This window comes from Rana temporaria, chromosome 6, assembly GCF_905171775.1.
Source record: "Rana temporaria chromosome 6, aRanTem1.1, whole genome shotgun sequence".
Lineage (NCBI taxonomy): Eukaryota > Metazoa > Chordata > Amphibia > Anura > Ranidae > Rana > Rana temporaria.
This window is the reverse complement of record NC_053494.1, coordinates 182,771,777-182,789,971: the sequence shown is the minus strand read 5'-3', so window position 1 is coordinate 182,789,971 and position 18,195 is coordinate 182,771,777. Positions and strand designations below refer to the sequence as shown.

The following is an 18,195-nucleotide window of genomic DNA, read 5'->3' as shown; positions in this document are numbered from 1 at the left end:
GACAGCTATTCAAACGAAAGTTGCCTGTAATGTTCCCCGCACGCTGATTAATGCGGCAGCATCATCATCTACTAGGAATGGGGGACATGGCTGGATATATGTGGGGGGACATGGCTGGATAAATGTGGGAGGGCATGGCTGCAATATGTGGGAGGGCATGGCTGCAATATATGGGGGGACATGGCTGGATATATGTGGGGGGACATGGCTGCAATATGTGGGGGGACATGGCTGCATATGTGGGGGGACATGGCTGCATATGTGGGGGGACATGGCTGCAATATGTGGGGGGACATGGCTGCATATGTGGGGGGACATGGCTGCAATATGTGGGGGGGACATGGCTGCATATGTGGGGGGACATGGCTGCATATGTGGGGGGACATGGTTGCAATATGTGGGGGGACATGGTTGCAATATGTGGGGGGACATGGCTGCAATATGTGGGGGGACATGGCTGCATATGTGGGGGGACATGGCTGCAATATGTGGGGGGACATGGCTGCAATATGTGGGGGGACATGGCTGGATATATGTGGGGGGACATGGCTGCAATATGTGGGAGGGCATGGCTGCAATATATGGGGGGACATGGCTGGATATATGTGGGGGGACATGGCTGCAATATGTGGGGGGACATGGCTGCATATGTGGGGGGACATGGCTGCATATGTGGGGGGACATGGCTGCAATATGTGGGGGGACATGGCTGCAATATGTGGGGGACATGGCTGCATATGTGGGGGACATGGCTGCAATATGTGGGGGACATGGCTGCATATGTGGGGGGACATGGCTGCATATGTGGGGGGGACATGGCTGCATATGTGGGGGGACATGGTTGCAATATGTGGGGGGACATGGCTGCATATGTGGGGGGACATGGTTGCAATATGTGGGGGGACATGGCTGCAATATGTGGGGGGACATGGCTGCATATGTGGGGGGACATGGCTCCAATATGTGGGGGGACATGGCTGCAATATGTGGGGGGACATGGCTGCAATATGTGGGGGAACATGGCTGCAATATGTGGGGGGACATGGCTGCAATATATGGGGGGACATGGCTGCAATATGTGGGGGGACATGGCTGGATATATGTGGGGGGACATGGCTGGATATATGTGGAGGGGCATGACTGGATATATGTGGAGGGGCATGGCTGGCTATATGTGGGGGGACATGGCTGCAATATGTGGGGGGACATGGCTGCATTTGGGGACACATTTAAAAAAAACGTATCGGTGAGTACATGAAAAAAAGTATGTCGCGATACCTAAAAAAGTGGTATCGGGACAACCCTAAAATCGGACATGGTTTCACATGGTTTTAACCATTCTTTACTGCAAAAACAAAAAAAAAAAGATTTTGGTTTTAGATATTTTTTAGGTGACCACAAAAGCTTTGTGAACGCTAACGTCAGTAGAAGGCCAACACTATCTGGCAGATATTGTAACACAAGATAAAACAAAATCATCTATTATCACCCACCCCTTCTGAGGGATACAATTTGACAATAGAAGCTTCCTTACCTTTTAGTCCCGACTCTTGGGTTTTGTGGAATGTCAATAGTGTTAGTTATCGAGTCGTGTTTTACAGCCAGCCCCAAATCTGCAATGGCGCACGTGTCATTCTTCTTCACTAAAATATTTTTAGACTTGAGATCCCGGTGTGCAATGGCTGGTTTACCTAAACCAACAAACCGAGATCAATTAGCATCAATGAAACAGTCGTTTAAGATATTAAGCATCAACACTGCTGACCACCAATCAAAATGGGTATATTATTATTATTTCAGGTATGTATATAGCGCTGTCAATTTACGCAGCACTTTACATATACATTGTACATTCACATCAGTCTCTAAACCTCAAGGAGCTTACAATCTAAGGTCCCTACCTCACATTCATACATACGCATACTAGGGCCAATTTAGACAGAAGCCAATTAACCTACCAGCATGTCTTTGGGGTATAAAATATTACTGTGCTTGAGAGTTGTACTGTTAAATTATTCAAACCTAATCAATCAAATGTAACCTACAGATTAAATCAGGGTTTGACAAATTTGCTTGGAATCTAGGAGCCAGCTAAAAAAGTTAGGAGCCAGAAAATGTGCCCTGTCCCGACGAGCTCACGCACAGAAGCGAACACATACGTGAGTAGCGCCCGCATATGTAAACGGTATTCAAACCACTCGTGAGGTATCCCTGCGATTGGTAGAGCGAGAGCAATAATTCTAGCTCTAGATCTCCTCTGTAACTCAAACCATGCAACCTGTAGATTTCTTTAAATGTCGCCTATGGAGATTTTAAAGGGTAAAAGTTTGTCGGCATTCCACGAGCAGACGCAATTTTGAAGCGTGACATGTTGGGTATCAATTTACTCGGCGTAACATTAACTTTCACAATATAAAAAAAAATTGGGATAACTTTACTGTTGTCTTATTTTTTAATTTATAAAAGTGTTTTTTTTTTCCAAAAAAAGTGCGCTTGTAAGACCGCTGCGCAAATACGGCGTGACAGAAAGTATTGCAACGATCGCCATTTTATTCTCTAGGGTGTTAGAATAAAAAATATATATAATGTTTGGGGGTTCTAATTAGAGGGAAGGAGATGGCAGTGAAAATAGTGAAAAATGACACACATTGCTGCAATGCCAATGTAATGTAATGCCAACGGCCACCACCAGATAGCGCCAGCTCACAGAAGCTTCCGAAGAGCTTGGGACTTCACAAGGCCGCAAAGCCGTGGCCTCAATTACCGGCCATCGTGGACTCGCCGCGATCGCGCGGCGGGGAGGTGGGGCGCACAGAGACACAGGATCCTGTGCCTCCGCCCGGCCTCAATTACCGGCGGGCGCGTGCGCCAGGTCACAATTTCTTGTCGCCAATGCGACCTGGTGCCCGGATATTGTCGACCCCTGGATTAAAGGATGAAACTGACTGAATGGTGTGAACAAGTCACATAATTTTTTTGTATAATGCCGCGTACACACGACCGTTTTTTGGGTTGTACAAAATTAAGTTTTTAATGGTCTAGAAAAAACAAAGTTTTTTTCAACCCGATCATTAAAACGGCCTTGCCTACACACGATCGTGAAAAAAAAATGCTCTAGCAAAGCGCGTTGATGTACAACACGTACAACGGCACTATAAAAGGGGAGGTTCCATGCGGATGGCGCCACCCTTGGGGCTGCTTTTGCTGATTTTGTGTTAGTAAAAGTTTGGTGAGAGACGATTTGCGCTTTTCAGTCTGTTACAGCGTGACGAATGTGCCATCTCCATTACAAACGCTAGTTTTACCAGAAGAAGCGCTCCCGTCTCATAACTTGCTTCTGAGCATGTGCGGTTTTTTCACGTCGTTAAAGCCCACACACCATTTTAACGTTAACGTTGTGAAAAATTAGAGCACGTTCGAAATTTTTAATGGCCATTTCTTACATCGTGAAAAATGCTCTGGAGCCCACACACGGTCTTTTTTAATGACATTAAAAAAACTTCATTTTTTACAACACGAAAAAACGGTTGGTAAGTTTCATTGCTAAATAAAAGTGGTACTAAATATATTATGTTAAGCAGTTATTGTACTTTGCTAGAAAGCGAATTGCCCAGTACCGGATGTCATCTACAATACCTTCAAGAAAACAATGGGTTGAGTATGTTATTTCCTTCCTACTGAGGCCTGGTTCACACCTATGCAGGTTGCAGTTTGCATATTCCAGGTGCATTTTATGCTTTTCAATACACGTTTTTGATCCATTGAAGTCTATGGAACCAAAAAACAGAAAAAAGTCCCTGGCCCTTTCCATAGAATGCACAGATGTGAACTACATCCATAGGAAACCATATTAAATGGGCAATGCGCGTCACCAGTTTCCGAAAGAAGCTAAACTACGAGTCGGCTCTATACGGGGCTATATGGCGCCTTCGCACCGACGTTCGGCTTTTTTCGGAAACTGGTCGATCTAAATTTACGTTGTTTCCGTAGCGATACGCGTCGTAAAGTTAAGGCTGCCCTCTAGGTGGTCTAAGCAATTTTAAGTATGGCCGTCGTTCCCACGTTGAAATTTCACGTCGTTTGCATAAGTCGTCCGTGAATGGCGATGAACGCCATTTACGTTAACGTCGAAAGCAATGACGTCCTTGCGACGTCATTTAGCGCAATGCACGTCGGATAATTTGACGGACGGAGCATGCGCAGTACGTTCGGCGCAGGAACGCGCCTAATTTAAATGGTGCCCGCCCCATTTGAATTAGGCGGGCTTGCGCCGAGCGGATTTACGTTACACCGCCGCAATTTACAGGTAAGAGCTTTGTGAATCAGGCACTTAAGCTGTAAACTTGCGGCGGTGTAACCTAAATGGGATACGTTACGCCGCCGCTGCGCAACGTAAATGTACCTGAATCTGGCCCAGGGTCTCTGTAATAAATACAGTGATTTTATTTTCTCATCTGCCTCACTTCCTCTTAAACATTTTCTTTCACACGATGGGCCAGATTCACAAAGAGATACGACGGTGTATCTACAGATACACCATCGTATCTCTGACTTACACTGGTCCTATCTATGCGCCTGATTCATAGAATCAGTTACGCATAGATAGATAGGGCTTAGATCCGACAGTGTTACAATGTGTTACACTGTCGGATCTTATTTTCGATTTAAAAATGGCGCCGGGGGCGTTCCCGCTGATTTACCTTGAATAATATGTAAATCAGCGAGATACGCAAATTCACGAACGTACGCGGACCCGACGCAGTCTTCTTACGACGTTTCCGTAGCGGCTTTCCCGTCGTATACTTACCCCTGCTTTTATCAGGCGCAGCCAATGTTAAGTATAGCTGGCGTTCCCGCGTCGAATTTGAATTTTCTAACGTCGTTTGCGTACGCCGATTCACAAACACGCGCGTCGCAAGTCACGCTCACGTCGAAACCACTGACGTCCTAGTGACGTCAGTGGGAGCAATGCACGCCGGGAAATTCCCCGGACGGCGCATGCGCATTTAAATCGGCGCGGGAATGCGCCTGATTTAAATAGTACACTCCCCCTAGCCGCGGAATTTGAATTCCGCCGGGGGATTTAGGATCCGCCGCCGCAAGTTTGGAGGTAAGTGGTTTGTGAATTAGCCACTTGCCTCTCAAACTTGCGGGAGCGGATCTTAAATCACGTAGATCGAGCGGATCTATAGATCCGCTGATCTACGTGAATCTGGCCCGATGAGTCCAATCCGGTCCAACTGTCTGTTTTTTTTTAGGCAGACCCAATTGGACCCTCCATTTTCCTCTTTGGGCAGTTAGATGTAAACAGACTTGTGTCCATTTACACCTGGCTACCTCCGGGTCTGAACCGATCTGGCAAAAAAAAAGGAAGTTGATTTGTTCCCCTCTCTCTGGCCGGTGTAATTGGACAGCTGGTACTGTGGGAGGAAAGCGGGGTACCCGGAGGAAACCCACACAGGCACAGGGAGAACAAGCAAACTCCAGGCAGGTAGTGTCGTGGTTGGGAATTAAACCAATGACCCCAGTGCTGATAGGCAGAAGTGCTAACCACTTAGCCACTGTGCTGCCTTACCTGAACTCTTAAGAATACATTTTGTACTCACTGAATATATTAATTAAATATATAATATAATTCTAAACATTCACTTGGGCTAATTACAGTAACTGATTGCTTACCGTGTATCAATGTACTATACGCTGTACCATTTGTTCCTCAGTTCTATCTTATTGCACAAACCCAGCTCCTCTTGGTCATTAATTAGGTCATATTGACTTTCAACAGAAAACAAGAAGACTTACCTCTAGTACCAACTATTTCCATGTGAAGGTGAGCCAGCCCACTGACAATGGATAGCGCCATTTTCATCACTCCACCGATGGTTATCGTTGTCCGGTTAAGATAATCGTACAATGAACCTTGTTCATGGTACTCCGATATCAGCCACAGCTGAGTCCATGTGCCATTATCTATCGGAAATAAGGAACAATCTTGTACACAACATACTAATTACCTACAAAATTGTGATGTTAAAATAGGAGATAAACTCCATTGTTTCCACTTTTTTAACCACTTAAGACCCAGACCATTATGTAGGTTAAGGACCTTGCCCCTTTTTGCGATTCGGCACTGCGTCGCTTTAACTGACAATTGCGTGGTCGTGCGACGTGGCTCCCAAACAAAATTGGCGTCCTTTTTTTCCCACAAATAGAGCTTTCTTTTGGTATTATTTGATCACCTCTGCGTTTTTTATTTTTTGCGCTATAAACAAAAATAGAGCGACAATTTTGAAAAAAAATCATATTTTTTACATTTTGCTATAATAAATATCCCCAAAAAAGATATAAAAAAATCATTTTTTTCCCTCATGTCCTTATTTCTTCTGAGAAATCCTCACTTCCTGTTCTTCTGTCTGTAACTCCACACAGTAATGCGAGGCTTTCTCCCTGGTGTGGAGTGTCGTGCTCGCCCCCTCCCTTGGACTACAGGAGAGTCAGGACGCTCTCTACGTTGCAGATAGAGAAAGGAGCTGTGTGTTAGTGGGCGTCCTGACTCTCCTGTAGTCCAGGGGAGGGGGCGAGCACGACACTCCACACCAGGGAGAAAGCCTTGCATTACTGTGTGGAGTTACAGACAGAAGAACAGGAAGTGAGGATTTCTCAGAAGAAATAAGGACATTTAAAAGCAAAATGGAAGGATGAGGTAAGTGAAGGAGGACTGCACTAAGGTAAAGGAAGCTATTTAGGGGGAAAAAAATTTACCTTTACAACCCCTTTAACCGCTTAAGGACCGCCTCCTGCACATATGCGTCGGCAGAATGGCATGGCTGGGCACAAGCACATACAGGTACGTCCTCTTTAAGTGCCCAGCCGTGGGTCGCGGGCGTGTGCCCGCAACCCGGTACGAAGCTCCGTGACCGCGGGACCAGCGGACCCGATCGCCGCTGGAGTCCCGCGATCGGTCCCCGGAGCTGAAGAACGGGGAGAGCTGTGTGTAAACACAGCTTCCCCGTTCTTCACTGTGACGCCGTCATCAATCGTGTGATCCCTTTTATAGGGAAACACAATCAATGACGTCACACCTACAGTCACACCCCCCTACAGTTAGAAACACAAATGAGGTCACACTTAACCCCTTCAGCGCCCCCTTGTGGTTAACTCTCAAACTGCAATTGTCATTTTCACAGTAAACAATGCATTTTTAATGCATTTTTTGCTGTGAAAAGGACAATGGTCCCAAAAATGTGTCAAAATAGTCCGAAGTGTCCGCCATAATGTTGCAGTCATGAAAAAAATCGCTGATCGCCACCATTAGTAGTAAAAAAAATGTTGCCCTATTTTGTAAACGCTATAAATTTTGCGCAAACCAATCGATAAACTCTTATTGCGAATTTTTTTACCAAAAATAGGTAGAAGAATACGTATCGGCCTAAACTGAGGAAAAAAATGTTTTTTATACATTTTTGGGGGATATTTATTATAGCAAAATGTAAAAAATATTGATTTTTTTTCAAAATTGTCTCTCTATTTTTGTTTATAGCGCAAAAAATTAAAACCGCAGAGGTGATCAAATACCTCCAAAATAAAGCTCTATTTGTGGGGAAAAAAAGGACGCCAATTTTGTTTGGGAGCCACATCGCACGACCACGCAATTGTCAGTTTAAGCGATGCAGTGCCGAATCGCAAAAACTGGCCAGGTCTTTTAGCTGCCTAAAGGCCCAGGTCTTAAGTGGTTAAAGCAGAAGTTTAGTTAGAAAAAAAATCTTTAATTCAAACAGCTATAGCAGGAAGGTAAATTGTGCTTTGGATTATCCAGAAAATTTGTAACATATCCAGTCAAATATATACATATGTTACCTTTATTGTCAGCAGCTATAAAGCCAAGAACATTTTCATGCCTTAACATAACCGTCTGGTAGACTTCTGCTTCCCGAAACCAGGATCTCTCATCTCGAGAGGAGAAGATTTTCACAGCAACGTCCTCTCCACACCACCTTCCTTTCCAAACTTCTCCAAAACGCCCTTTGCCAACTAACTCTTGGATGATAACTGTCCTTGCAATGGTCCTCTGGACAAGCAGAGGCAACCCTACAAAAGAAACACAAAATGGTCATACAAAAAATAGAAAAGGAGGAGGTTGTATTTTATGGTTCAGAAAGGTCCAACCATATTAAGGCACCAACAGGAAGAATCCCACACCACAACTAGAAATATTACCTCTGAAATTAGACATTTTGGAGAATAATTCACATTTCTTCAACCCAACAAATCTCAGCTGTTTCTTTATTATGGGAGATATGGGGGGGAGGGGTAGAAGAAATAAAATCTGATTGGGGTTTTATTGCCACTTGCATACAAGACAACTTTCTGAAATGATAAAGAGGGACTACTTTCAGCACAGAGGTTTGAGGAAAGCCACCTCTGGCTCTCGCTCCCCGCTGCCACTTGTAAACACAGAACCCTTCTGTGCTTACAAGGACCGGTTTCCTCTCAGTGGCTCTACCAGATCCCTCCTTGCCCTGCACTCTTAGTTACATAGTTACATAGTTACATAGTTAGTCAGGTTGAAAAAAGACACAAGTCCATCCAGTTCAACCACAAAAAACAAAAAAACAAAATAAAAAACACAGTAAAATCCTATACACCCAACTCCATACCCACAGTTGATCCAGAGGAAGGCAAAAAAAAACCAGCGGAGCATGATCCAATTTGCTACAGCAGGGTAAAAAATTCCTTCCTGATCCCCCGAGAGGCAATCGGATTTACCCTGGATCAACTATACCTACAAATCTTAGTACTCAGTTATATTCTGTACATTTAGGAAAGAATCCAGACCTTTCTTAAAACAATCTACTGAGCTGGCCAGAACCACCTCTGGAGGGAGTCTGTTCCACATTTTCACAGCTCTTACTGTGAAAAAACCTTTCCGTATTTGGAGGTGAAATCTCTTTTCCTCTAGACGTAAAGAGTGCCCCCTTGTCCTCAGTGATGACCGTAAAGTGAATAACTCAACACCAAGCTCACTGTATGGACCTCTTATATATTTGTACATGTTGATCATATCCCCCCTTATTCTCCTCTTCTCAAGAGTGAATAAATGTAGTTCCTCTAATCTTTCCTCATAGCTGAGCTCCTCCATGCCTCTTATCAGTTTGGTTGCTCTTCTCTGCACTTTCTCCAGTTCTCCTATATCCTTTTTGAGAACTGGTGCCCAAAACTGAACTGCATATTCCAGATGAGGTCTTACTAATGATTTGTACAGGGGCAAAATGATATCTCTCTCTCTGGAGTCCATACCTCTCTTAATACAAGAAAGGACTTTGCTCGCTTTGGAAACCGCAGCTTGGCATTGCATGCCATTATTGAGCTTATGATCAACTAAAACCCCCAGATCCTTCTCCACTACAGATCCCCCCAGTTGTACTCCCCCTAGTATGTATGATGCATGCATATTCTTAGCCCCCAAGTGCATAACTTTACATTTATCTACATTAAACCTCATCTGCCACTTAGTCGCCCAATCAGACAGAGCATTGAGGTCGGCTTGTAAATTGGAGACATCCTGTAAGGACGTTATTCCACTGCATAGCTTGGTGTCATCTGCAAAGACAGAAATGTTACTTTTGATCTCAGACCCAACATCATTTATAAATATATTGAAAAGTAAGGGTCCCAGCACTGAACCTTGGGGTACACCACTGATAACATTGGACCATTCAGAGTAAGAATCATTAACCACGACTCTCTGAATTCTGTCTTTCAGCCAGTTTTCTATCCATTTACAAACTGATATATCCAATCCTGTAGACCTTACCTTACACATGAGCCGTGTGTGCGGAACTGTATCGAACGCTTTTGCAAAATCCAAATATATCACGTCCACAGCCACTCCTCTGTCCAGGGTTTTACTTACCTCTTCATAAAAGGAAATCAGGTTTGTCTGACAACTTCTGTCTTTCATGAATCCATGTTGTCTGCTGCTTAAATAGTTTTTTTCCTGCAAGAACTCATCCATGTGGTCTTTTATTAAACGTTCCAGTATCTTCCCAACTATAGAAGTTAAACTAACAGGTCTATAGTTACTTGGTAAAGACTTTGTTCCCTTTTTAAATATGGGCACCACATTGGCCCTGCGCCAATCCAGTGGTACTATTCCTGTCTTTAATGAGTCCCTAAATATTAGATACAGTGGCTTTGAAATGACAGAGCTCAACTCACCTAGGATCCGTGGATGGATGCCATCAGGTCCAGGTGCTTTATCCACCTTTATTCTGTCTAAATATTTCTGGACCATATCACTTTTGAGCCATTGTGGATTTGGGGCTGTGTCACTCCCACTCCCATTTTGGACATGAGCTCCCCCATGCTCCATTGTATACACAGAGCTGAAGAAAACATTTAATAAATTTGCCTTCTCTTTGTCCCCAGTCACCCACTCTAGATTATTTTGTAAGGGGCCTACATGCTCAGACTTCACCTTTTTACTATTAATATATTTAAAGAATTTTTTGGGGTTTGTCCTACTATCTTTTGCAATCTGTCGTTCGTTTTGAATTTTTGCATCCTTGATTTCCTTTTTGCATATCCTGTTATATTCTTTGTAACATTTAAACAACACTAGTGTTCCTTCATTTTTATATTTTTTAAAAGCTACTTTCTTATTGTTTATAGCTTTTTTAACTTTGACCGTGAGCCACATAGGTTTTATTTTTAGCCTTTTAAACTTATTGCCCATGGGAACATACTTTGCAGTGAGGTTCCACACAGTCTTTTTGAAGAATTCCCATTTTTGTTCTGTGTTCATCTGTGCCAATAGTCCCTCCCAGTCCAAGTCCTGGAGAGCAGCCCTCATCCTTGGAAAATTTGCTCTCTTAAAATTTAGTGTTTTAATATTTCCTGTATGTATTTCTTGCTTATAGTTAACATTAAATGAAATCATGTTATGATCACTGCTACCCAGGTGTTCCTTTATCTGAACATTAGTAATAAGCTCTGCATGGTTTGAGATTATCAGGTCCAACAGGGCATCATTCCTAGTTGGGGCCTCAATAAACTGCACCATAAAATTGTCCTGCAATAGGTTTTTAAATTTTTGTCCTTTAACTGTCCCAGAAGTGCCATTAATCCAGTCAATTTCTGGGTAGTTAAAATCCCCCATTATTATCACCGTCCCAGACCTTGCAGCCCTTTCCATCTGTGCAAGGAGCTGAGTCTCCACCTCCTCATTAACATTGGGTGGTTTATAACAAACTCCAATGATTAATTTTGAACTACGCACATCTGTATGCAGTTCCACCCATAATGCTTCAGCCTCATCACACTCTCCATCCACCAGGTTCCCCACTCTTGGTGGGGACAAGGGAGATGCAGGTACAGTGTGGCATGGGGCATTAAAGCGGGAGTTCACCCGGAATTTTTTTTTTTAACCTTAGATTGATGCTCATTTTGTCTAGGGGAATCGGGTAGTTTTTTTTTAAATCGAAGCAGTACTTACCGTTTTAGAGAGTGATCTTCTCCACCGCTTCCGGGTATGGGTCTTCGGGACTGGGCGTTCCTATTTGATTGACAGTCTTCCGAGAGGCTTCCGACGGTCACATACATCGCGTTACGAGTAGCCGAAAGAAGCCGAACGTCGGTGCGGCTCTATACGGCGCCTGCGCACCGACGTTCGGCTACTTTCGGAAAATCGTGACGCGATAGATGCGACCGTCGGAAGCCTGTCGGAGGCCTGTCAATCAAATAGGAACACCCAGTCCCGCAGCCCATACCCGGAAGCGGCGGAGAAGATCGCTCTCTAAAACGGTAAGTACTGCTTCGATTTTTAAAAAAAACTACCCGATTCCCCTAGACAAAATGAGCATCAATCTAAGGTTAAAAATTAACTTTTCGGGTGAACCTCCACTTTAAGTGGTAAGCTGAACTGTGATCCCCATCTATGCCCAGGAGCACAGATGCCAGCCAATGATCTCCCACCAAGTGAGAGAGATGGAGCCACTTACGCTTCAGGAGGTACTAGAGGCGGGCCAAGTAATTGAGATGCAAGTAAGCTTATTGGTTGGGGGGAGGGATGAGGACTGTGAAGGGAGATATGTGCAGAGGTAGGGGATGGGGAGAATGGTGCAGAGATCAGAGCCAAGGAGTGGTGAAAGTGAGATGTGGACAGCATGTGAAAGATAGCTGAACCCTGCACACTGTGCATAGCACACCCCTTAACAATGCACTCTGTATGTAGTGCACCCCTGACTTCTGCATTCTGTGCAGAGTGCATCCTTCAACTCTGCACATAACGCACCCCTGGCATTTATTGAAACTGCCCTTTGTACATGGTGCACCCCTGAACTCTGCATTCTGTGCAGAGTGCATCCTTACCTCTGCACATAACGCACCCCTGGCATGTATTGCCCCTTTAAGACCCTCCCAATGTTAGGGTAACTTTGCCACACCCACCAATCAATGCTTGTGGGGGGGCATGGGCTTGGGGGGGGGGTGGCATGGTTGAGTTCCTACACCTATTCTGTTAAGAAAAAAAGTCCAGGGTAAATTGAAATTGTCTTATAGATACAACCGGCCCTTTGAGCAATAATGCTGATGTGGACTACAAAGAAATTGAGTTTGACAACCCTGGTCTAGGATAGTACTTTGGATAGATAGATAGATAGATAGATAGATAGATAGATAGATAGATAGATAGATAGATAGATAGATAGATAGATAGATAGATAGATAATTTTCATAGGGGTCTACTCATCAGACCAAAATAGGTATACAGGGTATAAAAGAGAAGAGAGGCACCTCTAAATGTTGTGCCTTCATTAAATGTAACCATATTGCTACACTTAGAGCAGTGGTTCTCAACCTTCTAGTGCTGTGACCCCTTGATAACAAGTCCCAAGTTGTGGGGACCCCTAATGGTAAAATCATTTTTGTAGCGTAGGTTGTCAGCACCCAAGACAAGTAATTTGCGCCCCTAACCCACAGACATTTAGCGCTACCCGAGTACTTTTTATTGGCAATTATAATCACAGGTAGTGTTACTCACTGTGTCTCCGGCTTCACTGTGTCTCTGACTTGGTGGTGTCTCGTAGCAGTGACACCTATGCCGAAATCAGGACATAGGGTCTCCTCCAGCCCCTCCCACTTTACTTTCCTCACCAGTCAGCTGACCTCTAGTTTTTGTCCCCCAGCCATGCCGTGAACTGAATGAGCACCTGTGAAGAGGCTGAGTGGGCGGCTGCGGGCTCCCGGAACAGCCCAGTTGGGCAGCCACAGGATCCAGGGATAGCCCTGCTGGGTGGTGGCTGGGAGAGTGGTGCGGGCTTCGGGAACAGCCCAGGATTCGGTGACCCCTGGCAAATCATTATTCGACCCCCCAGGGGGTCCCGACCCCCAGGTTGAGAACAACTGACTTAGGCCCCGTACACACGAGAGGATTATCCGCTTGAAATGGTCCTCTGGACCGTTCCCGCGGATAAATCCTCTGGCGGATTTTGATCTGATGGTTGTACTAACCATCAGATCGAAATCCGCACGGAATCCATCCGCGGTGACGTGTCGCGCCGTCGCCGCGATGATGACGCGGCGACGTGCGTGACGCTGGAAGATAAAGACTTCCACGCATGCGTCGATTCATTACGACGCATGCGAGGGAGAGGAGCGGACGGATTGATCCGGTGAGTCTGTACAGACCACCGGATCAATCCGCTGGACAGGATTCCAGCGGATAGATTTCTTAGCATGCTAAGAAATTTTTATCCGCTGGAAATCCATAGGCCGGAAATATATCCGCGGAAAAATATCCGCTCGGACGTACACACCACCGGATCTATCTGCTGGAACTGATCTGCGGATAAATCCCAGCGGATAGATCCGGTGGTGTGTACGAGGCCTTAGAGGCTCCTCTCTTCTTTTTTTATACTCAGTTGTGACATGACGCTACTCTTATATCAAGACATCGCTTGTATAGCAAGGCAAAATTTATTAAAACATTTAGCTTGTTTTGCAAAACGCTCTCAAACCAAGTTACTCTCAAACCAAGGTTTTACTGTACAATAATAAAATGTTTAATTTCAGTCAAAGAAATACACTTACCAGAACCAGATCCCGATGTAGTCATATCATAGATGAGATCTTTCAAGCATTTCCCATCGGTATCCAAGTTACAGTCAGTGAGGGGCTCCTCAATACATTGGCGCCTTGTCTTTCTGTAGGCACCATACCGCCTCTGACAGGTGTAGACTGTGAGGATTATGGCCAATGACAGGACACAAATTGGAATGGTGACTATGGCTGTCAACTCCACATGGCCAAAGTGGGAGGTACTTGGAGATGCTGGAGGATTGGAAATAAAAGGACACAAAAGTTACTCATTAATTATTGAAATATGATGGAGAAATTGTTGATTTGAAATTATTACAGAAAACACATGAAAGTGAATCTAAATCCAATACTAAGATATGGTGGCTACTTTCCTTTTCAGTTTTTCGGCCTTATTGCTCCCGATTTTCACACAAATAAGATTTCCGACAAATAACACAATTCCTGTTACTTTATGTTTCTACGCTCACTTCTCTATGGTATCTATGGAGGGAGCCATGGTTGTTACACAGACTGGACAAACATGTCTGCCTTTGTTCATCTCCATTACATAATGGGTTGATGGGACTAGGTGGTTCCATCTGCCAGTCTTTACATGACTACAGGACACAATAGAAAGACCACACCGCTTGGCTCTTTTGCAACTGTACTGCAATAGGATGCCCAGCTCAATGAAGTTCAGGAATTGGACAGCCTTTAACCACTTGCTTACTGGGCACATATACCCCCTTCTTGCCCAGGCGAAATTTCAGTTCTCATCACTGCGTCGCTTTAAATTAAAATTGCGCGGTCGTGCGATGTGCCTCCCAAACCAAATTTACGTCCTTTTTTTCCCACAAATAGAGCTTTCTTTTGGTGGTATTTGATCACCTCGGCGTTTTGTTTTTTTTGCACTATAAACAAAAAAAGAGCGACAATTTTGAAAAAAAAAACACAATATTTTTTTACTTTTTGATTTAATAAATATTGGTTTGCGCAAAAGTTATAGTGGCTACAAGGGAGCTGCGGTGGCTCAACGCGATTGGCACTGTGCTGACAAGCCATTCACCTCTGCAGCTAGGGGTTCGGATCCCGGTCTCGGCTTCATGTGAATTGAGTTTGGTGGTCTCAGCCCGGCTCCCGGTGGGTGTGCTATGCAAGGTAAGCCTGTGCTTAGTACGCCCACCCCCCTCCCACAAAAACCACCACACCTACACACGCACTCTAAATTGGGTTAACACACGCACTTTGACCACGCGGTCTCTAAAAAGAGAGGCGAAGGACTAATGGGGCTGGTTGAGCGGGCTAATCCTCTCACTCCCTTATAGGGAGTCCCTCTGCCCCGTTGGGCTTCAAAGCGGAGCAGGTAGGGCGGGCTGTGTGGGAGGACCCCCTCACACACCCGCCATTGCCACCCGGGGCATGGAGAAAGATGGCAGATTGCCTCTGGGGGAGGCCTGCCTACTTCCAACTCCTGCAGTTCGGCTCCTCTCTCGAGTACACGCACAAAATACACTTAAAAAAAAAAAAAAAAAAAAGTTATAGTGGCTACAAAATAGGGGGATAGAATTCTGTTTTTTAAAAAAAAATGTTTTTACTACTAATACGGCGATCTGCGAATTCTGGCAGGACTGCGATATTGCGGCTGACACATTGGACACTTTTGACACATTTTTGGGACCATTCACAATAATACAGCGAACAGTGCTAAAAAAAATGCATTGATTAATGTATAAATGTGACTGGCAGGGAAGGGGTAACACTAGGGGGCGAGGAAGAGCTTAAATGTGTATCCTGGGAGTGATTCTTACTGTGGGGGGAGGGGACTGACTGGGGGAGGTGACGGATGCTGTGTCCCTATGTACAAGGGACACAGCATCTGTTTCCTCTCCCTGACAGGACGTGGAGCTCTGTGTTTAGACACAAAGCTCCACGTCCCTGCTCTGTCAGTGCCGCCAGGCACGCTCACCGGCATCTCGGGGACGCGCCAGGTGCGCGTGCGCCCCCCAGTGGCCGGAGGACGCGAGGCCATAAAAAGACGGCCTCCCGGATTTATAGAGCCACCTGGAGGACGTCTTTTTACTATGGCTTGGGTCTAAAGTAGTTAAAAGGTGCCTTTTCACCAGATCAGTTTATACTCGGTGTACACCTGGAAACATCGAAAACCATGGAACTCTATTGGGAAATTTTCAGCCTCAAAGCTTCCTATTTGTTTTATTCCCACTATTGGGATCCCTGGGTGCTCTAAAGATGAGCCACCTAGTGGTGTCGGCTTTATGGACCTGGGACAACCTTACACGATAAGGTCAGTTCATACATTTCGTTTAACCGTCATATGATGTCTAGCAGAACAAGCCGCGGGGGCGAGCGGTGATCGGTGTGTTGCTCTGACACACCGCATCTCTGATCTTGGTAAAGAGCCTATGATGTAGGCTCTTTACCATGTAATCAGATGTGTCCAATCACAGCTGGCCACATCATAACCAGGAAGTGCCGTTTATCGGCTTATCCTCTATTTGCGCTGACAAGGTGGGGGTAGAGGAGAGCCGATTAGCGGCTCTCCTGACAGAGGAGAGAAATCAGCGCATTAATTATTAGTGCAGACCCACCAGGGATGCCCACCTGTGCCCACCAGGGATGCCAACCTGTGCCCACCAGTTATGCAAATAAGTACCCATTAGATATGCCAATCAGTGCCCATCGGTAATGCCTCCTCATCAGTGCTGCCTATCAGTGCCATCTAGAAGTGCCCATCAGTGCCACCTATCAGTGCTGCATATCAGTGCCCATTAGTGCTGCATATTAGTGCCCATCAGTGCTGTATATTAGTGCCCATCAGTGCTGTATATTAGTGCCCATTGGTGCTGCCTTATCAGTGCCTGTCAGGGCAGGCTCATTAGTGCCCATCAGTGCTACATATTAGTGCCTATCAGTGCTGCCTTATCCGTGCCTGTCAGGGCAGGCTCATTAGTGCCCGACAGTGAAGGAAAAAACATACTTATTTACAACATTTTATAACAGAAACAAAGATAATCTTTTTATTTATACATTTTTTCAGGCTTTTTTTTTTTGTTTAACAAAAAAATAAAAAACCCAGTGGTGATCAAATACCACCAAAATAAAGCTCTTTGTTTGGGTACAGTGTTGCATGACAGCGCAATAGTAATTTAAAATGCACTTAAAAATGGCCTGGGCAGGAAGGGGGTATAAGTTTGGGGTGGAGGAACATGACCTCAACCCGATAGAACACCTAAACCTCGTGGACAGCCTTCCCAGAAGAGTTGAAGCTGTTATAGCTGTAAAGAGTGGGCCAACTCAAAATTTAACCCTACAGACTAAGGCCTCGTACACACGACTGAGTTTCTCGGCAGAATTCAGCGAGAAACTCGGTCAGAGCCGGATTCTGCCGAGAAACTCTGTCGTGTGTACACTTTCGGCCCGATGGAGCCGCCGAGGAACTCGTAGAGAAAAAAAAAAAGAACATGTTCTCTATTTTCTCGTTGTTCTATGGGAGAACTCGGCCCGCCGAGCTCCTCGGCGGGTCCATCCCTGAACTCACCGAGGAACTCGACGTGTTTGGCACGTCGAGTTCCTCGGCCGTGTGTACGAGGCCTGAGACTGGGATGCCATTAAAGTTCATGTGTGTGTAAAGGAAGGCGTCCCAATACTTTTGGTAATATAGTGTATGTTTAAACATTTTTGGGGGGGAATTAACCACTTAAGGACCGCCTCCTGCACGTATACGTCGGCAGAATGGCACGTCTGGGCACAAGCACGTACCTGTACGTCCTCTTTAAGTGCCCAGTCGTGGGTCACGGGTGCGCGCCCACCTGCAACCCGGTCCGAAGCTCCGTGACCGCAGGACCCGCGGACCCGATCTATGGAGTCCCGCGATTGGTCCCCGGAGCTGAAGAACGGGGAGAGCTGCGTGTAAACACAGCTTCCCCGTTCTTCACTGTGGCGCTGTCATTGATTGTGTGTTCCCTGATATAGGGAAACACGATCAATGATGTCACACAACCAGCCCTGCCCCCCTACAGTTAGAAACACATATGAGGTCACACTTAACCCCTTCAGCGCCCCCTAGTGGTTAACTCCCAAACTGCAATTGTCAATTTCACA

General features: G+C 45.4%; 1 protein-coding gene across 2 annotated transcripts in view; it reads right to left on the bottom strand.

The window, feature by feature from the left end:
* ACVR1C (activin A receptor type 1C) overlaps nt 1-18,195 on the bottom strand; it is a 98,287-nt gene that overhangs the window by 17,142 nt on the left and 62,950 nt on the right. For both annotated transcript variants that reach the window (XM_040357928.1, XM_040357929.1), the window contains 4 exons: nt 14,089-14,328; nt 7,858-8,088; nt 5,803-5,970; nt 1,535-1,691 (listed from right to left, as the gene is read on the bottom strand). In XM_040357928.1, coding sequence (XP_040213862.1) covers nt 1,535-1,691; nt 5,803-5,970; nt 7,858-8,088; nt 14,089-14,328 — 796 coding nt within the window. The remainder of the gene's footprint in view (nt 1-1,534; nt 1,692-5,802; nt 5,971-7,857; nt 8,089-14,088; nt 14,329-18,195) is intronic.